The sequence below is a fragment of the Haemorhous mexicanus genome, chromosome 2 (genome assembly GCF_027477595.1).
Source record: "Haemorhous mexicanus isolate bHaeMex1 chromosome 2, bHaeMex1.pri, whole genome shotgun sequence".
Classification (NCBI taxonomy): domain Eukaryota; kingdom Metazoa; phylum Chordata; class Aves; order Passeriformes; family Fringillidae; genus Haemorhous; species Haemorhous mexicanus.
In genome coordinates this window covers 84641998-84662895 of record NC_082342.1, presented here as the reverse complement: position 1 = coordinate 84662895, position 20898 = coordinate 84641998, and the positions used below count along the sequence as shown (strand labels likewise).

General features: G+C 44.3%; 1 protein-coding gene across 1 annotated transcript in view; it reads left to right on the top strand.

Annotated features, from left to right (window-relative positions):
• The first annotated feature begins 1591 nt into the window (after positions 1-1591).
• Positions 1592-20898, top strand: part of FGF14 (fibroblast growth factor 14) — a 373226-nt gene continuing 353919 nt past the window's right edge. The window contains exon 1 of the mRNA XM_059839303.1: positions 1592-2250. Coding sequence (XP_059695286.1) covers positions 2043-2250 — 208 coding nt within the window. The 5' untranslated portion in view covers positions 1592-2042. The remainder of the gene's footprint in view (positions 2251-20898) is intronic.

Genomic DNA, 20898 nt, shown 5'->3' with positions numbered 1-20898 from the left:
CTTGGGTGCTCAGAGGTAGGAACTCTCCAAAGTTCTGCAAACTCCATGGGCTACTTCTCACAATATTCTTCATTCTCCATCTTTGTAAAATAGGGTAATGATACTTAAATATAATGTAGATGAGGATCTACTAACCAAGCATCTCATCTATATGTATAAATCCAGAATCTTATTGAGATTAAAACTATTGAAAAAGTAGATAAGCAACAGATCCTGGCAAGGCAGAAAAAGTACACACACAAACTTCTGCATTTTTCATATTTTAGTTTTACACTTCCTTGAGCAATGAAAACTTCCATGGGTTCAGGAAAAAATACCAACATCTGACCATGTCTAAAGGAATGTGAATATTATTACAGATTCCATATGTGAAAACAGTGTCCTGGAGCTTCCAGTTTGTACTCTGATACTGGAAAAAGTAAATGGTCAAAGAGCAAACGTTTCTTCAAAGAGGTAAAGATGATAATGAAGATATAGATTACTTTGGCAATGAAGGAGACAGAGAGATGGAGGACAGGAAGAGGGAGAAGGAAAGGGAGAGGGAGCTGTTCACTGTCCTGTGTTCTCCCACCTGCTTTCTCCTTCCACTCTCTTCTCAGCAGCTCCTTTTTTTACTACCTCTTAGTATTTTCTCTCATTTGTTCATGCTCTCTGTCCTATCTCCCAACATCTTCCAGTATCCAAACAGTAGACAGAGCTTCTTAAGAGGAGAGGGAGAACATGGGCATCAAATTCCAGCTCTTCCAGTGCCGCTACTGCTAAGTGTGGGTGCAACCGCTCTGGGCTGGCTGGTGCAGCCCACCGGCAGAGGCCAGGGAGGGCTGGTGACAGGGCAGCGCTCCCTGGCTGGGCCTACGGAGAGCATTGACTGGCGCTGCTCAGGAGCCGGTCCGTCTGCCCACGGCCGTGTTGTCAACTCGGCTGTGCAGCAGGTGCTTTGTGTTAGCACTGCCTCTCTGGGGATTTGTGGTACTCGGGAACCCCACTGCCGGCCCAGGACTCCACATCTCGTGGCATCGTCACACCATGGGACCTATGGTGTTTGCCTCTGCTGGGGCAACCCCCAGATCTCACCAGGACACTCTCTAGGTCTGGTGCCAGCAGGTTGCAGAAAGAAACACCCCTCTCGGGCTGATTTATTCAGTTCGCGACTGCGTTGGTCATTCCTGACCGCTGAGACCGCGGCATGGCCGAGACGGGCAAGAGCCACACTCGGGGGAGGGACAGATTTCAGGGCCCGGGGCACTTCGGGCGAGGGAGGCAGGGGTGCGCGCTCGGCGGGCAGCCCGGGGCAGCCCACCCGTGCTGCCCGCGGGCGGTGCCGGGCCGGGCCGGGCCGCACGTGGCTACGTGACGGCGATCGGGGCCGGCGGGGCTCGGCGGCTCCTCCTCCCCCGGCGCCCGCCGGCGACTGGGCGCCGAGGCTGCGGCGGGCGGCGCGGGGCGGGGGTGCTGCCTCCTGCGCGGCGGAGCGGGCGCAGCGGCAGCCGGGGCCGGAGGCGAGCGGCCCGCGCGGGCGAGGGCGGGCGGCGTCGCGGGGCGGCGGCGGCGGGGGCTGCGGGGCATCGGCGGGGGCTGCGGGCGGGGTCCGCGCCCGCGGCCGGCAGCGGTCTCTGCGCCTCAGCCGGGCTTCGCCGGGTGCTGGCGGTGCGCTCTCCCGCCGCGGGGCTGCACAATGGCAGTCGTTCAGTAGGATGGATCCTGCCGTGGCTTTTGTTCTGCAGATCCACCCATCCTCCTAGCAGTCAAGTACCAGGCTATGGTTTTCTCTCTGGGGATCTTTCTTCCGCGTTTTGCCGGTATCTCCGATGAGGTTTTGGCCTCGGCTGGGATTTCACTACCTTACTTTTCGTTTGGCTTCACGCTGAAAAAAGGAATTCCTTATATTTGCTCTCCACGCTTTTGGTTATAATTCACTGTTGGTCTAGGGGGAACAACCGTTCAGCCTGGCTGAAAAAAAAGCATCCGTTGAAAAGTCTCAAAGAAATATACCACGTGAGGAAAAAAAACTGGGAGAAGATCGGAATATAATCGCTTTTTCTATGATAAAACTGGTGCCCCTCTTCAGGAGAACTGATCTCAATTTATTATTATGCAACCACAAGGATCTCTTCTTTCTCAGGGTGTATAAGCTGCTGGATTGCTTTTCGCCCAAATCAATGTGGTTTCTTTGGAACATTTTCAGCAAAGGATCGCATATGCTGCAGTGTCTTTGTGGCAAGAGTCTTAAGAAAAACAAGAACCCAACTGGTAAGCAATCCATTGCAATGCGTTGTTTTTCTTTAATGCTACCCTGTCTGTTGCTCGCCGAGGTAGATCTGCAATCCTGCTGAGGGGAGAAGGGGGGATATATCGAGGCCAGCACGGACATACATGTGCATACGTGGATGAATAAGCAAGGAGCGGTTTGTATTAGCTTCAGCCCCTGTCACCACCGAAAAGGGGTAAAAAAATAAAATCAAAGGCGACCCTCGCCCAGCCGGCATCTCCTAGTTCCTATGTGCTATTTTCCAAGGAGGAAACTTTTAAATCAGTACCCTTCTTGTGGGGAAGGCGGTGGAGCCCCCCGCTCCCGACCGCGGGAGCCCCCCCAGTCAGTTTTGGGAAGAGGAGACTGGCTCTCCTGTGCTGGTGTTAGCCGGCCCTGCCTGCGGTGGGTGAGTGTGCCGGGGCTCGCGTCCTGCACAGCACTTTCTGAATAGCTTGCAGTATGTCACCCCACACGCACACACACCCACCCACCGCCTCGCTCGGCTTTCTAAAGTCAAGACAGACACCCCCTTCCCTCGGCCTGGGGGCTCCCCGGTATCACTCACCCTCGGCACTCAAGGCCAGGAGGGTGGAGGGTGGTCAGGAAAGGGGATGGACACTTTCTTGGGGCTTGTGCCCAGACGGCAACTCAGCCAGCTATGCCGAGTGGCAGCAGCAGCACCGCCGGGTTGGCTGTGCCGCTCCTCCGCCTCTCGCTGTCGGGATGACCCCTCTGTGCCACACACCGGTGTCTCTGCTCCCGTCTCTGTGTCTGCCTGGCAGCCGGGATCATGCGCTTCGGTTCAGCCCGGCTCCGAGGGGGAAACTTGCAGTACATTACATAAGAAATGCAAATGCAGGTGCTCTGGGCCGCCTGGTCCCTGGGGGTCACGCTGCTGCTGTTGCATCCCTCTTGCTCGGGGCGTCCGTGCGGCCAAGCCCGCGGCTTGGCGAGCAAGGTGGGCGAGAAGGGATGCTCGGCGGGAGGGGGAGCCGGGAGCTTTTCTGGGGAAATACCGGCCCTTCCCGCCGGCCTCTGGTCCCCCATGCCGCCTTGCTCGCTCACCCCGGCCGGCAGGTTGTCTGCAAGCACTTGCGTGCCTGGGGAGGCGAGAGCCGCCGGAGCCCGGGCTGCGAGGGGAGGGACGCCGTGTGTGCGCGCTGGTGTGTGTGTGCCGGCTGCCCTGCAGTGGCAGCTCCCGAGCAGGAGGCTCCTGACGCTGGCACTGCAGTGTAGTAGATCATAGGCTCTCGTTGCCTGACACCCCAACATCAACAAGCAGCAGCCCTGGCAGCCCGCACCCCTCTCCTTAAAGGCAGCCGGGCTGCCGGCTGCTGCTTTGCTCAGCCCAGGTCCGGTGCAGAGTCGAGGTGGGCACCTCGGCGGATTTACCCTTCCCCGCCCCCGGCTTCCGTTTGCCAGCTCGTCTCGCCCCTTTCCCCCCCGCCGCTGCCGCAGCAGTGAAAAGCAGCCACTTAGCATACCAAAGAGGCCGAAATGCCCCGCCGGATGCTGCGCTCAGCCTCCCGCAAAGTGCCCTTCGCTTCATTCGTCCCTTAGCACTGCAGCCAGCCGGGGGCCACTTCCTAGCCGTGTGCCCCCCGGGCGGGATGGGCCAGACAGGGTCAGGACGGCCGACCACCTTCTCGCAGCCCCTGGGGATGCCCCTTTCCGCCTGCCCGGGCCACGCACGCCGGGGCCGTGACCGCGGGGACAGAGCAGAGCGACGGCGTGGCCCTGCCTGCCCTGCCCGCTGCCCTGCTCCCCAGCCCCGGGGGCGGGGGGGGGCGGCTCCAGCGCCTCGGTGCTCTGGGCAAGAGGCGATGTTCCTGAGGAAGGGATTTAGAGGGAGGCAGCAGGGGGGCAGGACGAGGGCTGGTGGTTTCCAGGCCTTTCAGTTTGCATACCAGGGGGTGAGGCGTATGCCCCTCCGCACAAACACACTCTGGTCCACCCCTAAAGATTCGTGTCCTTTCCTGCGGAGGGCAGGCGGTCGAGATATCGGCCCCTGAAGCCGAGTTGTGTCCCTCGGAGTGCCAGGCAACCGCGGCACAGTTTTCCACCTCCCCGGGGACTTTGCCGCACTTCCCTACTCCCTCTGCATGGGACGACGAGTGGATTTGGCTGGCAGGAGCGGCACGACCCCCGCCGCCACCCCGCCTGCGAAGGGCTGCACTGGCCCGAGGAGAGCTGAGCCCCTCTTCTGAAGGAGTGTGGGGGGGAGCTCCTCTAAGCAAGTGAGGTGGGCGGGGAGGAGCGGGCAGGGGGCGCGGAGTGGGGCCCTGGCGGGTGCTACCGCTCCGGCCAGCTCCGCGGTCTCGCTGCCCGCCCGCACAGTCTGCGCTGCTCTGCTCCGCTCCGACTCGATCCCGTCAGAGCAGCCGGGACGCCGAGCCCGGCCGAGCCGCACGCCCCGTCCTGGCTCTCCGTTCCGGGAGCGCCGAACTGCGGCTATCTGTCTGAGGAGGCTAATAATCCGCTTGGCCGGATTAGCTGGCAGCTCTGTCACGGGCGCTGTTGCTCTGACGGCAGATCATCTCCACTCAGGCTGGGGTCGCCCGCGGGAGCGCAGGGAGCCGGTGCCGCGATGCCCGTCCTCGCCTGGTGCCCCCGGGCCATGGGGCTCCCCCTCTGCGGCAGCTCGCAGACCCCCATCCCCGCTGCGGCACGGCGCCGCTACCGCCCCCCGCCCCCTTTGCCCGCCAAACTTCGGGAGCCGCTGGGCTTTTCAGTCTCAAAAGTCATCAAATGAGCGAGCATCTGCCCCTAATCCAGCCGTGCAGAAAATCCAGCAGGTTAGGCAACTGACGCTGGCTGTAATTGCAGTTTATTTAGCTATTTTCGGCCTGCTGCTGCACTTTTTTTTTTTTTTTGTCCCTTCCTGGAGCTGGTCTATTTCCAGAAACGGGACTGGGTGGCTCCTTTCCAAATGTTCTCTGCTTTGCGTTTTCTCCCCACCGCTGGCTGCAGCCCCCCCTCCATGTGCGGACCCCCTCCGGGACTCCCCTGCCGTCCCCGGGGCCTCGCCCCCCCGGCACCGGTAACCAGCACCGGTCGGAGCTCCGGAGACGGGGACCAGTGCGGCAGGGAGGGATGGGGAGTCCGAAGGGCTGTGTGTAAGTCTCTGGCAGGGTTGCATCAGGAAGCTTTGGTTTTATCGTTGGCTGAAACCCCTTCGTTTCAGATTTGATATCCTCGATAGAGGAACTGCGATTGCTGGCAGTTATTTACCTCTTTACATTTCTTCGTGCGGAGAAAAACTTTGGGAATCAATAGGTGTGTCTGTGTTTTCAGCTGCTGAATATTTTTGGGTGTTCCTCAGTGTAATGGTGCTACAATCAGTGAAGCTCCTCATATCTGCAGTGTTCTGTCTCTCGTGAAAATGTTTGCCATGTGTCAGGTTCCCTGGGCCTCACTTGCTTTTGCAATTATTTCTGTCTAAGTCTGCCCTTCCTGCTTGTCATACGCACAGAGGGGACTTTAAAAAGTGCAAGACTAAAGGGACTTTTTCTCACAAATAGTTAAAAACTACTCTAAACCATAAGTCCTGAACCAGGGCTTGTTATAATAAGATACTGTCCTCCTGGCTTTCCCACCACCATCCCCAGCCTCCAAACTGGGTATCTTCACATAGGGAATGGCAAAGTCATAAGAAGAATTTGGGGCCTGAGGAGAAGCTGGAAAGGAGATTATCTCTGGTTGCTTTTTGAAGCAAGTCCAGCAAGTGAATAGATTTTTTTTTTTACCAAATGCCAGCTGTTTGGGTGCCCACGGGAGGTGTGTTGGCTGGAGTACTGGATGCCCCCATGGCGGGAATTGCTATCACATTTCACTCCTGGTGGCAACCCAGCAGACAGAGGATGGATCAGGTTTCCTCTCCATTCACTCCCAAGGAGAATCATCTCTCCAACACAGTCAGGGACGTTGACAGGAGAGTAGATAGCAATTGGCATTACTATAAATACATTACTAATGGAGGATTTCATTTAGGAAATTAGTATCAATCTTACATCAATTTCGAATACAAAACCTGTTTTAAAAGCAGTAAGTCTGAAATCCAGGTTGCAGATTCTCTGCATAGTCCCATGTTAATTTCCTACTCCATAAAATAGCTTGTCTGGTTGCTAATAATTTTGAAAAAGTTTCTAAGCACAGCCATGTGAGGATCTGTTTGAAATGGAAGCTTGTGTCCTGCCCATATAGTAGGTATGTGTCTTCGTCTGAATTCTGAAAAAATTTGGCCTCCCCACTGCTTTCCTTACTCATAGAAAGGAAACCTCCCACCAAAATCCAAAGAAAGTAAGAGCTGTGGGATCAGGTCCTTGAAGTTTCTTTCATGTAGGTCCAAGAAGCAGCTCTGACTGCTTAAATACTGTAATTCCTGTAGTGGGAGTTGAGGCATGGTCTGTTTCTCTTGCTCAAATGTAAAACTGCCTATTTACATGTATTTCACCTATTGAAGTTTTGTCCTCTCTGGAATACATTTCCTGAATTTGTACAAATTTAATTATTCTTGATCAAATTAAATTGCATACTCTACTTATTAAGGGGTGAAATTTATGCCTGCTCATGCATCTCCCTCCTGTAATAAAATGTTTGCACCTAGTTCAATATCTACTAATGACAGGCCATTTATAAATGAGTTCAAATATAAAAAGGATGACTTAGGCTTAAGGAAAATACAAAAAATGTATTTACAGATATCATTGGTTTAAATATTTATTTGTATGCATTTTTCATTTGAGCTTGATGTTTATTCTACTTAACCTTCTCGGATTATATTAAGTATATTAATTTTAAGCTAAAATTCCTATTGACTTCAAATCTAAAAAAGAAGTGATTTGGACATTCTGAATTTGTACCTTTGTAAAGATTTTCTGTCCAGTAAATGCCTTTACAAATAAAATCTGGAGATGAGAGAGTTGCTTGAAATTGGAAACCAGTTTTTCAAGAGGACTTCGTAAATCTAAAAAAAAGAGAATCGGGCCCTTACACTGACTGGGGATGCATTTTGTAGCTGGTGGGGTCTCTACAGAGGTTTCCATAGGAACAGTCAACATTTAGGATAAAATCTCCTGAGTCTAGGTTGCAAATGGATAAGTGAAGTTGCTGTGTGCAAATTAAACTGAATATTTACAGATGTTTGCCAAATGTGCCTCTAAACAGTGAGTCCTGCTGGAGCATGTTTCACTCAGTCAAGGAAGATCTTGTTGCTTGGGGAGCAGTGATTTGTTTATCTACCAAATTCTGGTTTAGAGGGCTTTTGTGATTTTGGACCCACTATTTACTTACCTATGCCTTCCCTTCCTGCTTGTTAGAAGTTGCAGGCAATTTCTGAACATTGCACAAGTGTGCTGTTGACCCTTTTGTTTGTTTTTAATGTTTCAGTGAATGATAGCTTTTCAAAGATAAATTACTAGTTTACTGAACAACTCACTGAGTAACAAAACATTGAGCGATCATAAAACTTTACAATCTCTGTTGTGAAAAAAAAATTGCTGAGATGTAGCAGGTGGCTTGATGTACAATTAATGTATCCAAGAGCTACTTGCCACTGTACAGAAAGAGTTTATATGTGTATAACGTAGGAGAACAGTTTACTTGGGAATAAACTTTGTCAGACTGGACCCAAGTTTAGTTCAGGAAGAGCCCCCTTCTTGCACAGAGCGTGCTTCTATTGTCACAGTAAATTAAGCCAGGAAGAAAATATTTTCATTGGAGGCCATATAATAAAGTGCTTAAAAGAGTATATTCATCTTCAGATTGGCTATTAAAAAAAATAATTGGGTTCTTGAAGTGAATCCTTACAGTAGATCCACCCAGAAATACTGAAAATAATAATTGCAAAAGGAACTGATAGTGCATGGCACCATGATGGACTGAACACACAGCAAGCAAAATGTAAGCCATGTATTCTTTTTAATATACTCTGAAGCAAAGAAAAATAGTGTGTGAATAATTAACAAAGCTGTTACCCAAAACAGGAGCACACTGACTCTGGAGGAGAACTTTTTGAGGCCAAAACCTCTGAAATCATTAAGTGAAAGGCATTTAATGGATACATGGAATGCAAGTTTGGTGTATTTGTAGCACATGCTGTTAGAAGAATCCATGTCTAATAGTTACAAGGAAAGTAAACAGTTGCTGATGAAACTGCATCAAGAAGTCAGAATAATAATATCTGTAGTAATATTCAACGCACAAGCCAAATTAATAACACCTTCTGCAGTAAAATTCAATGACTAGTTTATGTACTATACTGAGGTGAACATAATAAACATTTTAACAGCTTTTGAGTTAATATTGAATGGTGGTGTGGGTCAAATAACAATAGGTAGCACATAGTTGCTGGCAGAAATTAATAGTCTAATTTTAATGTCTGTATTTTGTCTTTTCACACCTCCTTATTTGACTTTTAACTGGGAACAGCATGTGGAATTGCACTGAACGAGTTTAGCAATTGCATACAGTAGGCACTGTCTTGGAAATTACTTGGCTTAACCTTTTTGTGGCACTAAAATGAACCTGGTCCTATCAGACAGATAGAATGTAGAATCAAGCCAAGGTTAAACATTTTAATTCCATTGGAAATTTTTGGCTTTTGCTCGAGGACAGTGATACAAATAAACTGTAATCCTCTATGAAAACATTGTTCTAAGGAGATTCCCAAAAGGCCTGTATTTTACTGTGCTGAGAGAGGAATATACTTCACTTTTCACTGAAATTCATTGTGTCATCCATGTTTTTTTGTCTATGGCTTTGTCATCTAGAAAGATAAGAACATAGTGAGGATACAGAATGTGCAGGATTTGTGCCTTAGCTGTTGATCCTGTCTTGTCTCCATCTCTCTGGGCATTAGGTGGTGTAAGACAAAACACAAGGCATGAGCAAATCTTTGGGTTTGATCCTTCCCCTCATCTGTCCTCTCAGTTTTAAGCTGTCACTGGACTGTGAAGTTGGAGCTTGCATTCAGGTCACTGTGTGTAGTAGCTTCTGAAAGAGCTATGCAACCTCAGTTACCTAACAGCATTTCTATTTTGGGCATCAAAAAACTTTGCATGGCAGAGAGCTCTACATAACCACGTGCTGTGTGGAAAGGATTTGGAGGGGTTTGCACTTTCTGTGGGTATTCCTTGCTTTTTCTGCTGAAAAACAGAGGCTAACATTGCTATTCCTGCCCTGTGTTTGTGATTACTGATTATGGTGAGTTTTTCAGGTGAAAAGTACTTCTTTCATGGTGCCTTTTCCTTCCTTGAACTGTCCTGAAATCCTGGACATTTCGATCATCTTGGTTCCTATGCAGTATGACTTGCTTTTGCTGTGGGAATAGGATATCTTTGGCTTAGGAGGACAAAAATAAGGTAGCAGCTGACACATCCCCTTGCATCTGCTGCTTTTGTCCAGCTAAAAGAAGTTAATTTCTATGGATTTTCTAGGCCTGTGGGATAAGGAAGTATGTCCTGAAAAGGGCATGTTTTCACAATGTCCTTTCTCTTGAGGGAACGAGTGGATTATTACTCTCTTGAAGAATCTTTTAAAGAATTGAGCTCTAGTGTGACTGAAAACTAGTATTTCGTACCATTGTTGAATGGTTTGAACAGGGGAGACAGCTTGCATATGAAAGCAGACTTCTGTTTACATATAAATCTCTTGCTTCTCGCCAGTGCTAGCAAAGGAAATATGCAGGAATTTGATTGCCCTTTAATGAAGTTTGAGACGAAAATGCTAATTTAAAGAAGGCAAGTTTGCCTGACTTGTTACTCTTTCAGTAAATGTATTTCTAAGCATGTCCTTCTACAATCAAAGAAAACGTCCAGGTTAAACAGTTGCCAGTTCATGTTTCTCATTAAAGAAGTGTACTATAGAGCACTACAATTGCTCAGTAGTTTCTACACATATCACTCTTTGCTGTATAGGTATGTTTATTGACGTTGAATGAGATGAAGAGGAGCTACCAGTGCAAAACATAGTGGAAAATACATTAAAAAAAAAGATGTGGGAAAAGGTGTAGAAAAATTATAGCTCAGGGAAATGCTTTAAAATAATCAGTTAAATCATTAATACAGAAGTATCCTATAGAGTAACCTATCAGGAAGATCTTAAAAAGGATTAAATTAATAATAGTCCCTATTAATTTCTAGTGCTTATGACACAAAGAGCCACTTTACAGTTCTGATTTTCTTGGAACTGGAAATTGCAAGTCAAACCCAGACAACTAATAGTTTCTGAGAAACTGAACCTAAATGTGATGTAGGCAGATTATCTCACTAGGAGACCAACCAAAGATCTCAAATGTGAGCTACCTTTAGGATGTCTAAAACCCTGGTGCAATTTTGTGGCTTGGACTCTTTCACTAAAATCCATATTTTAAAGTAGCACTAACAGGTGGATTAAAATTTGTAAAGCTTTGCACCCCTGAGAGAGTTCTTCCTAGTCACTTGCTGTTTTAAATCCTTTTTTCTTTTTTTTGTGTTTGTCCCCATGTGAAGGAGACTTTCTGCTTCAAAAAATCTGGTTACACAGAGTTTCATAACCAACATTTGCTAGTCTCCTGGCTTTGCTCAGACATTTATTATCTCTGTGAATATGACATTGATCCATCCCAAACTCTGTCATCTCCATTATAGCCTCTCACATCTCTTTGAGTTTTTTCACCTTCCCCTTGTGCAAGCATATCACCTTTTTACTTTGGATAAGGTCTTTCAGGAAGAGTAGCCCTTAATTGTATTTGTTTCAGATATTTTTAAGTCCTCTCCACCACTTTGAATAATTAGCTAGTGACCATGAGCAGAACAACTGCACAGGCTTATTTTATTAATGGTATAATAGGTATTTAGGATGGATGAAGTGTAGGCTGATGGACTACCCTTTTTTTTGCTGAACATGAACTGTATGTATACCATGAGTATACATTGTTGTTTTCCCACTTGCTGCTAATTTACAGAAGCAGAACAATAGCAGAAGTAAAGAAATGCAGAGGCTGTAAAGTAACTGTGATTGATTAGGAAAAGACAGTAAAATCAGCAAGAGGGTTTAGAAGACCTAATAATAAATGTTATCCTTTTCATTTGTTTTGAGGATCATTTGAGGATATTACTTGCTTGAGGATAAAATGGTTTGTGTGAGATTCTGCTTTTAAAGCAGGACTCCTCAGCATCTAGGGGAATTTTCTGGATATTATTGCTGAGCATTTCTTATTTGTGTTGGTAGGGAGTTGCTTCCAGGTCCTGGCTTTGTTCACTTAGGTGCTTTGTATCTCCTTGAAGCTTGTGGCCATGGCACAAGCAGAAGAGACCCCAGAGAGCTGCAAAACCTGTGTGGATGCAAGGCATGCCCCGTGCGTCCATACCCTCATTAGGGTACAGACAGAGTAAACCTGTGGTTTGGATCTGGCTCACTTTTGGTTCACCTTGTTCACCTTTGAGCTCGCTTTTGATGGCCTAGTTTAGAGACATTATTGTGTGAAAGGATTGTGACATGCCTCTTCAGTGCTACATGCTCCAGGGTTTCTGCTGACCAGGGACATTAGTAGCAGAGCCAGTGGCTATGTGTCACTAAACCCTGTGTTCTGAACTGTTGAACTCTGGCTATATGCACAGAGTTTTGAAAAATGGTATAGATGAGTTCGCTTACCTTTGAAACTTGTAGCATGATATCTTCCAAGGAACAGGGTATCTGAAAGCAGTATGGGATTATTTTATAGCAAATGAGTCATTATATTGTGTATGTTTGGAAGAACCACATTTCTTGAAGGTGATCTTACTTTGTTTTCAAACTGGACTTCAAACTCAGATAATGTTTGTGGAAGAGTGAAAATATAGGGAAAAAAACCTCCTGTAGTTTTCTATGTAATACATAGCTGGGTAAAATAAATAAGTTTACTCATGGTAGGAGAAATTTGAACCAAAGAAGTGGGAATAGAGGAATTGTGATTTTCTGTTCTAGTGTCTTTCCTCATTTTGATTGGTCTTTGCAATTTGTATGAAATGATGTATCTGAAGCGTTACTGGCATGAAGTGGAGATGAATCCAGTGATCCGTGTGCCACAGTAAGATATTCTCTCCTGACTGAAAGTTTTCTGTGAAAACATATCTTTGAAGACATTGGCGTTCTTAGCACTTGAACATCATGGATGTTGATTTGGACCATTCCCATACACCATTGATGAAAACACTCCCTAAGAGGTTCCTCAAGATAGTTACATAAATATGGTGCTCTCATTAAAAGAAGAAAGATCTTTAAGCAAAATGAAAAAGTAAATAATTGAACATAAATATATAAAGGTGAGTATGGTAGTTTTAACTGTGGAGTTACTAAGTTTCTCTTAGATGCTGAATGAGAATGGTTTTATTCCAGTTGTGCCATTGAATGAAAGGGGAGGTTGAAGTTTTGGACCTTACAACTAAAGCAGAAATAAGCTGTACATTGTGCAGTCTGGGTTAAAATATTTTTAAAAAGGTATCAGGAGTAACAGCAAAACAAGGGTTTGTTATGCTTTCCGGAGCTCCTTTTCCTTGGATTTCAGTGGCTGTCTGGAGTAACTATGGTCTCGGTTTGCTGCCAAAAAGAACACCTGCTAATAGATTTAAGACAGAAGATGAGGAGAAGATAAATACTAAGGCCTTGTAGTCATATATGTAGGTTAAGAATTTGGGGGTGGAACTTGCTGAAGTTAGAACAAAAGTAAGCCAGGATGTGATGTTAGTACATTAGATGAGTTTTTATCAGGGGCTATGTGGATGACACATGAATAATGTGGGATGCCCTCTCCCACTTATTCTCAGAGGGAGATGAAAAACCAGAATGACAAAAGAAATGATAAAGTAAATAATAAAGGGATTAAAGGAGTCTGTAGTCATTTAGACAGGTTAGGGATAGAGTCCTTCAGGCAAGCAGAATTTAGAAATTGTTGAAAATATTTATCACTTGAAGAGCAAATAGATCTGAAATTTAAGGACATTTTCATGGAAAGCATCTATTTCTAGAAGTGTTTCTTTCCAAGGACATAGAGAGAGTTTTATATTTGAGAGTCTGGCTTTTCTCAATTTATTCCATTTATAGCTATTTTGCTAAAGGTGAAATATCCTTGTAAACATTGCTTTGCTATTATAAATGAAGGTGCTCCCACGCTCCCCTGAGTCTACCAACTGTCACTGCCCAGCTCTGGAAAAGTGGCCTCCAGAATGACCTTAGGCCATGTGTCCAGGGCCTCCTGCCTTCCTGCTGTCACATGGATGCCCTGAGAGCCTCCTGTCTGGCAGCCCTCGATGCTTTGGACCTGCATGGGCGTGTGGAGTCCTGCGTGTGCTGCAGCTGCCTGGGCTAACGCCTGCTGGCTCCCCTGCAGGAGAGATGATGGCACAGGAGTCAGCTCCTGAGGGTGGCCCTCAAGCTAAGCTGAAACAGCCTGTGTAGTTGCCACAGCAACTGCAAGGGAGAGGAAATGTATTATCCCCCTCCAAACTGTTCTACAGGACAACTTTTAAAATGCAGAATATATACTTCCATGGATCTTCAGCTGTGTAAATCTTTGTGCAAGACACCGTGTCCTGAGTGGTATGAACTATAGAAGAAGGCACTATAGGTTCGGTATTAATTTGCATTTTTCTTCCAATAGTTTATTAAGTTCACAGTGAAACAGGTCAAGAATGTTGGGTGCCCTTCAGTCCTTGAAGATCACCACAAATCTGCATCAAAAAGCTTACACTGGAGATCTTCAAGTAACTTCAAAGGGAAAGCCAGTCTTCTCATCAACAGATGGCAAATCAGAATTGTGAGTAAGAACTGTCCACCTTCAGTTTGGCATTGATACCATTCTCCCACCTTAAACTCCTCCTAGCTGTTCAGGAACAGAAGACTGAATTTATATTGCTTAATTAAAAAGGGCCAGGGATTGATCCATGTCCAAATGGCTCTGGCTGGCTCATGTCCACACCGCTTACAGTAACCACCCTCCCTGGCAGATTAGCTTGGAGAGAGCTTGCTGAGGTGGTGCCTGGGTCTTGAGGAAGAGTGTGGATGACTAGGGCTCTAGCACTTCTTTAATTTAACAATCTGAACACAGCCAGAGAGGATCAGAAAAAGCCTTTCAGTCCCAGTAAGGAAAGTTAAGGCAAGCTCTGCTTGCAGAGGTTTATTTGTGACCCCAGCTTCAGAGAGAACTGTACCAGGAGTAATAACAGCATAATACCATCCTGGACCAGCTAAGGGGCTATTAAAGCTTCTATAAAATGGATAGATCCCAGCTTCATCCTTTGAGGAAGGAGCCCCTAGAAAGGGGCTTCCTATGGGCCTTGGTTAACCTTGTGCAAAGCTGGTGGAGGAAGAGCAGAGTATACCTGCTTCAGAGCAAGTCTGGCAGCTGAGCAGCAGAGACCTGAGTCTGCAGGGAATGAATCATAACGAGTTTCTGAGGAGGATGAACCAGACAGGAAGGAAAGCTCAATCTTGTTGGGGAAAGGAATATATCTCCTCTTTTTTCTCTCTTTCACAAGAAGAAGATGGAGTTCCAGGGTAAGGAAAAGCTGAAGGACAGGAAATTTCCTCTGTCTCTGGATAATTTTTTTTTTCTTCTGCTTCACTATCTTGTACTTCCTTTCCTTCTCCCTGACCTTATTTGGGATCATCCCTTCATTTGTGTGAGTATGTGCAAAAAAACGTGTCAGCACTGTCAGTCATCCACTAACCTGTTGTTTTACTGCACACCCACTTTCTATTTTCTGAGCTACATGGGCATCAACCTGCATTGTTGCTGCACATACTTCATGATCTTCCTTTAATTTAAGGATATGTATTTTTCCCTACATGGCCACCAGTTGCTCTCTTCCCTTATATAGTTGTGAGATGAGTAAAGAAATAGTTTTTTTCTGGTTATTGATGCTTTAAATATGTTGGCAGACTAAATCTGGTCACAGTCTGTGAATTTAAAGGGTCTGGCTTATAGTCTGACAGCATGGTCCAGAATACTTGTGTGTTTTTCTTAAAGCAGTTTGCATATGGCTTTTGGTTGGGTGGGCTTTTTTTTTTTTTTTTAATAGTTTTAGGGAAAATCAATTTGTGGCACTTGGAGTCCTTTGATTCTTCTCTGCGAGGATGCACAGGGTATATTCATTCTTGCATTTAATGCTAAATGTGAAAAGATTGAATGGAAGCAGTAAATTCTTCTTTTCTAACCAATCCCTTTGCAAGTTGAATATCTGAAAAAACCCAAGTATCACTGCTTAATTTGGGACTAAGAAGGGTGTTGCATTTAGCAGAAATTTTTATGTTTCCATTGCTCACAATAAAAGCAGTTATGAAGAGCTCTTATGATGGGACACAATTATGTTTTGCATTAAAATAAGGCACAGTGGGGGGCTGTATTCAGCCTGTTAGCTTGTTAGAAAAAGCTGGAATTTCTTAAGCTGTTCCAAACACCCTGAATTTGGAAGTCAAGTCAAATCTTGCCAGTGAAGTCATCTTAGCAATAGAGAAATGAAAGACTTTCAGCATAAATACTTCTCAGTGCATTAGGTATCTTGGAAGCTCTTCTGCTAATAGAACATTCATGTAGCATGTCTAGGAATTTTTGTATGGCTTGGCAATTAAGACAACTTGGGCCAAACTAAATGTATTGAGATTCTTTTCAAGAGTGAAAGTACCTTATTTTCAGTCCTACTTCTAGGCTGGAGAAATTAAGTTTTTTGGTGTCTCTGCACTTATAGAGCTTTTCCCTTTTGTCATGCTAATTGAAAGCACTGTCTTTAATCCTTCTTCTAGGAAGTTTCTTGCTATTTGCTTTACATGGCAGCGCTCCACTGTCATATTCAGGTCATCAAAGACCTCCAAAGCTGTGTTTTACAAGAGGATAAAGGAAGCATTCTGTCCATGGTCAGAACATGGGACCATTCTTGTGGTGGTAAATAATCTTTGCTCTCACAAAAGAAAATAAAGGTTTTTTGGCCTTGGTACGCTGCTTTGGGTTTTTTAAACTCTAGCTAAATTTAAATACTCAAATCCTTTCTTGTTAATCCACCACTCCATGGTGGATTAGCCAATCCACCTTTTTAAGGAAAGGTCCCTGTTTCTGTGGAAGACAGAAATTTTCTTGTACAGATTAAATAGTTCTGCCTTTAATCTACTATTACTTGAATAATTCTTACCACATCAGCTTTAATCTACTTCATCTTCTTGTAATTTTATCTTAGAGTGACTAATTTGCAGAACAAGCATACCTTCTCCTGTTTGCACTCAAGGGCATTAACTAATCTAGTTAACAAACTAATCTAAATCTAGAGAAAACAAATAGAACAAGCAGCAAATGAACAGCAAAGACTGAACAAGAATTCATGTTCCATGTGAACATGGTTCTCTTGGGTTTTCCCCTAGAGAGAATGGAGCTTGTTCTCAGAATCCCAAAGTTCTCGGTTTTGTCATTGCACTTAGGTACAGGCAACAGTGAAAACCAGAACAAGCTGGAGGTTACACAAATAGATTTCAGAAGTCTCAATGGGTCTTCAACGAAGGACCTCGAAGCAAATTTATTAAATGAAAGGCTGACTTGGCAGGAAGTTCTAATCCTTTTGAAAAATACTTCTAAAAAAAGGAATATCAGAGAATGAAGGTTCAAACTGCCTACATTGCAGTATACAAATTAGTATGCAAGTCACCTGGTAGTCTCTTTGTGCCTGGTGCATGGAACTAATGCTTTCTGCCTCAAGGGTATGTACAGTACCCTAAGTCCTGATAGAGTGCTACCATTTAAAAAAAGTTTTGTTTGTTTTGTTTTTGTTTATTTGGGTTTTGTTTTGTTGGATTTTTTTGTTTTGTTTTTACTCCAGCACAGAAAGATCTGGCTAGTATAGTATAGAAATATGTGACGTTGGTAGGTCTTAGCAGTACTTTTTTGAAGAATATTCATTCTTTTGAGGTTAGATATAGTGGTGAGTATACAGAGCTTCTGAAAGAGCACTGGTCGAAAGGCCAGTATGTAAAATGCTGCCCAGTAGACTGCAATAGTCATTAATTATGAAATAAAGCTTCATCACTGAAACAAAATATAGCAATTCTTATTTTAAGTTCATAGATATTTACCTAGGAGGGCAAAAAAGCCAAAAAACTCTTATTATCTTAACGTGGTACCCTCTGCAAGTGTGTGCTAAGCCTTTTGAACTGAGAATACACTCAAACAGCAGCCGGGGTAGTGAAACTGTTTTCTGGAGTGTTTATAGGAACCAATTATATGCAATTTGTTTAAATTAGTGGTGAGCAGTTCTACATTAACAATTGTCTTAGTGCTTGTAAGTAGGAGTGTCTGGAATGTGGCACTTTGCATACTCAACTTGTATCTGCACTTTCACCACATCCAGTGCAAGCAAGAGGATGGAGCTGAATCTTTTCTGCTCAGATATTTTTACAAGCTCTTATTTTTTTTCTGTTTTGTTCTGGGTAAAGTGTTACCACTCTTTCTACAAGATAATTAATTAGCTGTTGCTCGTATATTTCCTGTAATAACCCTCTTAAAAGGCACCATTTCTGTCAGAATGTCCCATGGCTCATGACTGGACAGACTGTTCTTGCCCCTAGATGCATTACCTAATTAGGGATTATCCTGTTGCACAGCACTTTAAGCTGTATTTCCTTTTCTTAGCCCACAGAGAACACAGAATCACAGAACAGTTGGGGTTGGAAGGGACCTCTAGAGATCATCTAACTCCCCTGCTAACAGGTTCTTTTAGAGTGGATTGCACAGGATCGTGTCCAGTCAGGTTTTGAATACCTCCAGAGATAGAGACATAAGCATGGGAAAATTATTTTTGTCAGTGCTGTGACCTCTACTGCAGTCCATCTACTTACTCTCCTCCTTCTGCTTTCCTCTGTCTCCCCATCCTCCTTTCAAACAAATTTATTACAGAAAGAGTGAAAATCCTGTTTTACAGCGCTGAGTGGGGAGATTTTCCACCTGGGGATGGGATTTGTAGCAAAGTTTCCTCACCACTCTCTCTGCTTCTGCGGGTACAGCACACAGCTCCTGTCAGTTCACATCCTTTGCTGTAGTGCAGAGCCTCAGCAGCACTGTGTGTTTCCCTGTATTTTAAACTGTAATGGATTTAAAGATACCTGAGAGCTTGGACACTTCTGCTGTGCTCCATAAGAGAGCTCATGGTCTCCTGTTTTCCTTTAGTGCCAAGAGGAAGTAACCAGTGACAGCTTTCAACACCTTAGTGGCAGTGACCGTCTTTTGAGTGGCCCCATCACCTGATGAATTTCAGTGTGGAGATGTTTCCAAACAGGAGAAGCCTTTTCCTTAGGAGCAAAGAGGTTTTGCACTTTGAGTTTATGGTACTCTGGGGCAAATACTGCCCTTCTGAGAACAAGATCCACTCAGAACAAATTAGGGTGTATTTGAATAACAGATGGGGAGGGAAAAGGCTTCTGAAGTTTCTCCAGAGAGAGCACAAGATCTGCTCACTGAACCATCCAGCCTGTGTGCAGAGGGATTTGTGTGAGTGGAGTAGAGGGAGGAATGAACAAAGCCAGTAAATCCGCTGGTAGGCAGACGTTCAGCAAAGGAGCTTCACATTTTGTGGCTGAGAATCAAAATTTTTGGGTCTTATTACTGGAAGAATCAAAATTTTTGGGTCTTATTCTCTTCAAAATGCGATAAAAAGATTTGGTTTTGTTTTATTATAAAGAGCCCTTCTTCTCTTCTGTATACTATACTGACAGTATTCACTGTATATTCCTCTCCCTTCCTGCTCTTCCATGCTCATGGGTACCATGAGACTTTTAATACTTACTAAAGGACTTTTTTTTTGGTTCTTTTTTTTTTTGGGTTCTTTTTCATCATGCACTTCAGTTTGTGTCCACTCAACTTTGCTTCATTTTTGGCAATACTATAATGAAGGTTTAAGAAGATAATGTCTAAACAGATGCCAATTAGTCATATTTATGATGGATGCACAAAGAGCTCTTAGAGAACAATTTTGGTATTACCTCCTTGATATTTCATAGTTTGGCATGTTCATAAAAGCACAAAGGATTTTTCAGTGAATGCTGGTTCAATTAGATTTTTGGGCTTTTTGCAGACAATTTTTAGTTCAAAGATTCTAGTGATAATCTGAGAAATAAATAGGTTAATATATTATACAAATTCTCATTCTGCTGTTAACAGATCTCAAAATGTTCTTAATGGTGTGGTGTAATCAACTGTGTTACAAAAATTTCCATTTGTTTGGGAGCTTTCAGCTTCAGACCAAAGGACTTTTAAGTAAATGTAAACAGTTCCCTTGACTGGGATGAGTCTTGGCCAGAAAATTTCCCTATGATTATTATTGAATGGGATCTATTTAGTTAGCAAGAATATGAAATAGAAGTTGCCACTTGCCTCTTTTGTTTTTATGGTTTGTATTACCATTCAGTTTCTTAACCAGCCTTTCCCAATTGTATAGTTTTATCAATGCCTTTCAGTATGTTGAGAGGTTTAATGATGAGCTCAGTAATTCAAAAATCATATTAAGTCAATAATAGCAGGCTCAAGGCCTGTCTGTGTCTCAGACTTTAGCAAATGAAGATGCTAACTACAAATTCACTGGTTTTGAGATGATTTGTTCCTGCAAATAATCCAGTTACTTGGTTTATCCTTGGAAAACTAAGAAATTATTGTATCCTAGTGAATTCTATTCTATTCTATTCTATTCTATTCTATTCTATTCTATTCTATTCTATTCTATTCATTACAATTTTAACCTATGATTTTTTATTTACATAAATGGGAAAACACCTCAGTAGGAGATAAGGAAAGTATTTCATCTTAGCAAAGTCTTTTAGAAACTAGAAATTGCTCACTATTTACTCTAGCTAACCTTGATCCTCTGTAAATTTCTTTGTTATTTCTCATCAGTCTTTGTAAATGTTCCAGAGGTAACAGGAAAGTAATGCTTCATTTGTCTTATCAGTGGCTGGTTCTCACTTATAAACTAAGTAGGTCACAGTACCTATAGGATTGGAGGGACTAGAGTTGTGGTCTTATATCTCTTCACTTTTAGAACCAAAACTGAAAACCTGTCTTGCTTGGCATACTTTTTCAGGGATAAAAATTATTTAGAAAAATGTCATCATACAATTAAAATAGAGTTTTAGATGATCACTCTTCTTCATCCCAGCACCCTCCAGTACTTACTGCTTTCTGTCCAAATTCAGGTTCTCCCAAATGCAGTGACAAAGGGTAAGATTTTATTATTGAGTCCTCTGCTTTGGCAGAGTGTTGCCATGGTCATGAAAAAAAAAAAGCACAAAAATTACATGCTGACTGTGCCAGATACATCAGAAGAAAATCCCTGTACAATAATGTGCACTCATTCAAGTTGTGCTATTCATATGGTAAGGCTGAGATTATACTTTATTTCTGCACTTGGCATGCCAAGGACAAAGTAGTGCTTAGCTCATTCTCTACCTCATCTTCCTGCAGAGTGGCTGGCACAAACTTATTTCTTCTATTCTGGGCATCGAGAGATGTCCAGGAGGTTGATTCTTGACAAGGTGGGAAAAGCCATGTCTCTGCTGTTTCTGCAGCAGCCAGAAGGCTAGAGGCAGAGCCATGGGCTGCAGGATGCAGAATAATACTGTGTTTCTTCCAGTTAGAACAAATCCATCTCTGGTGTCACATG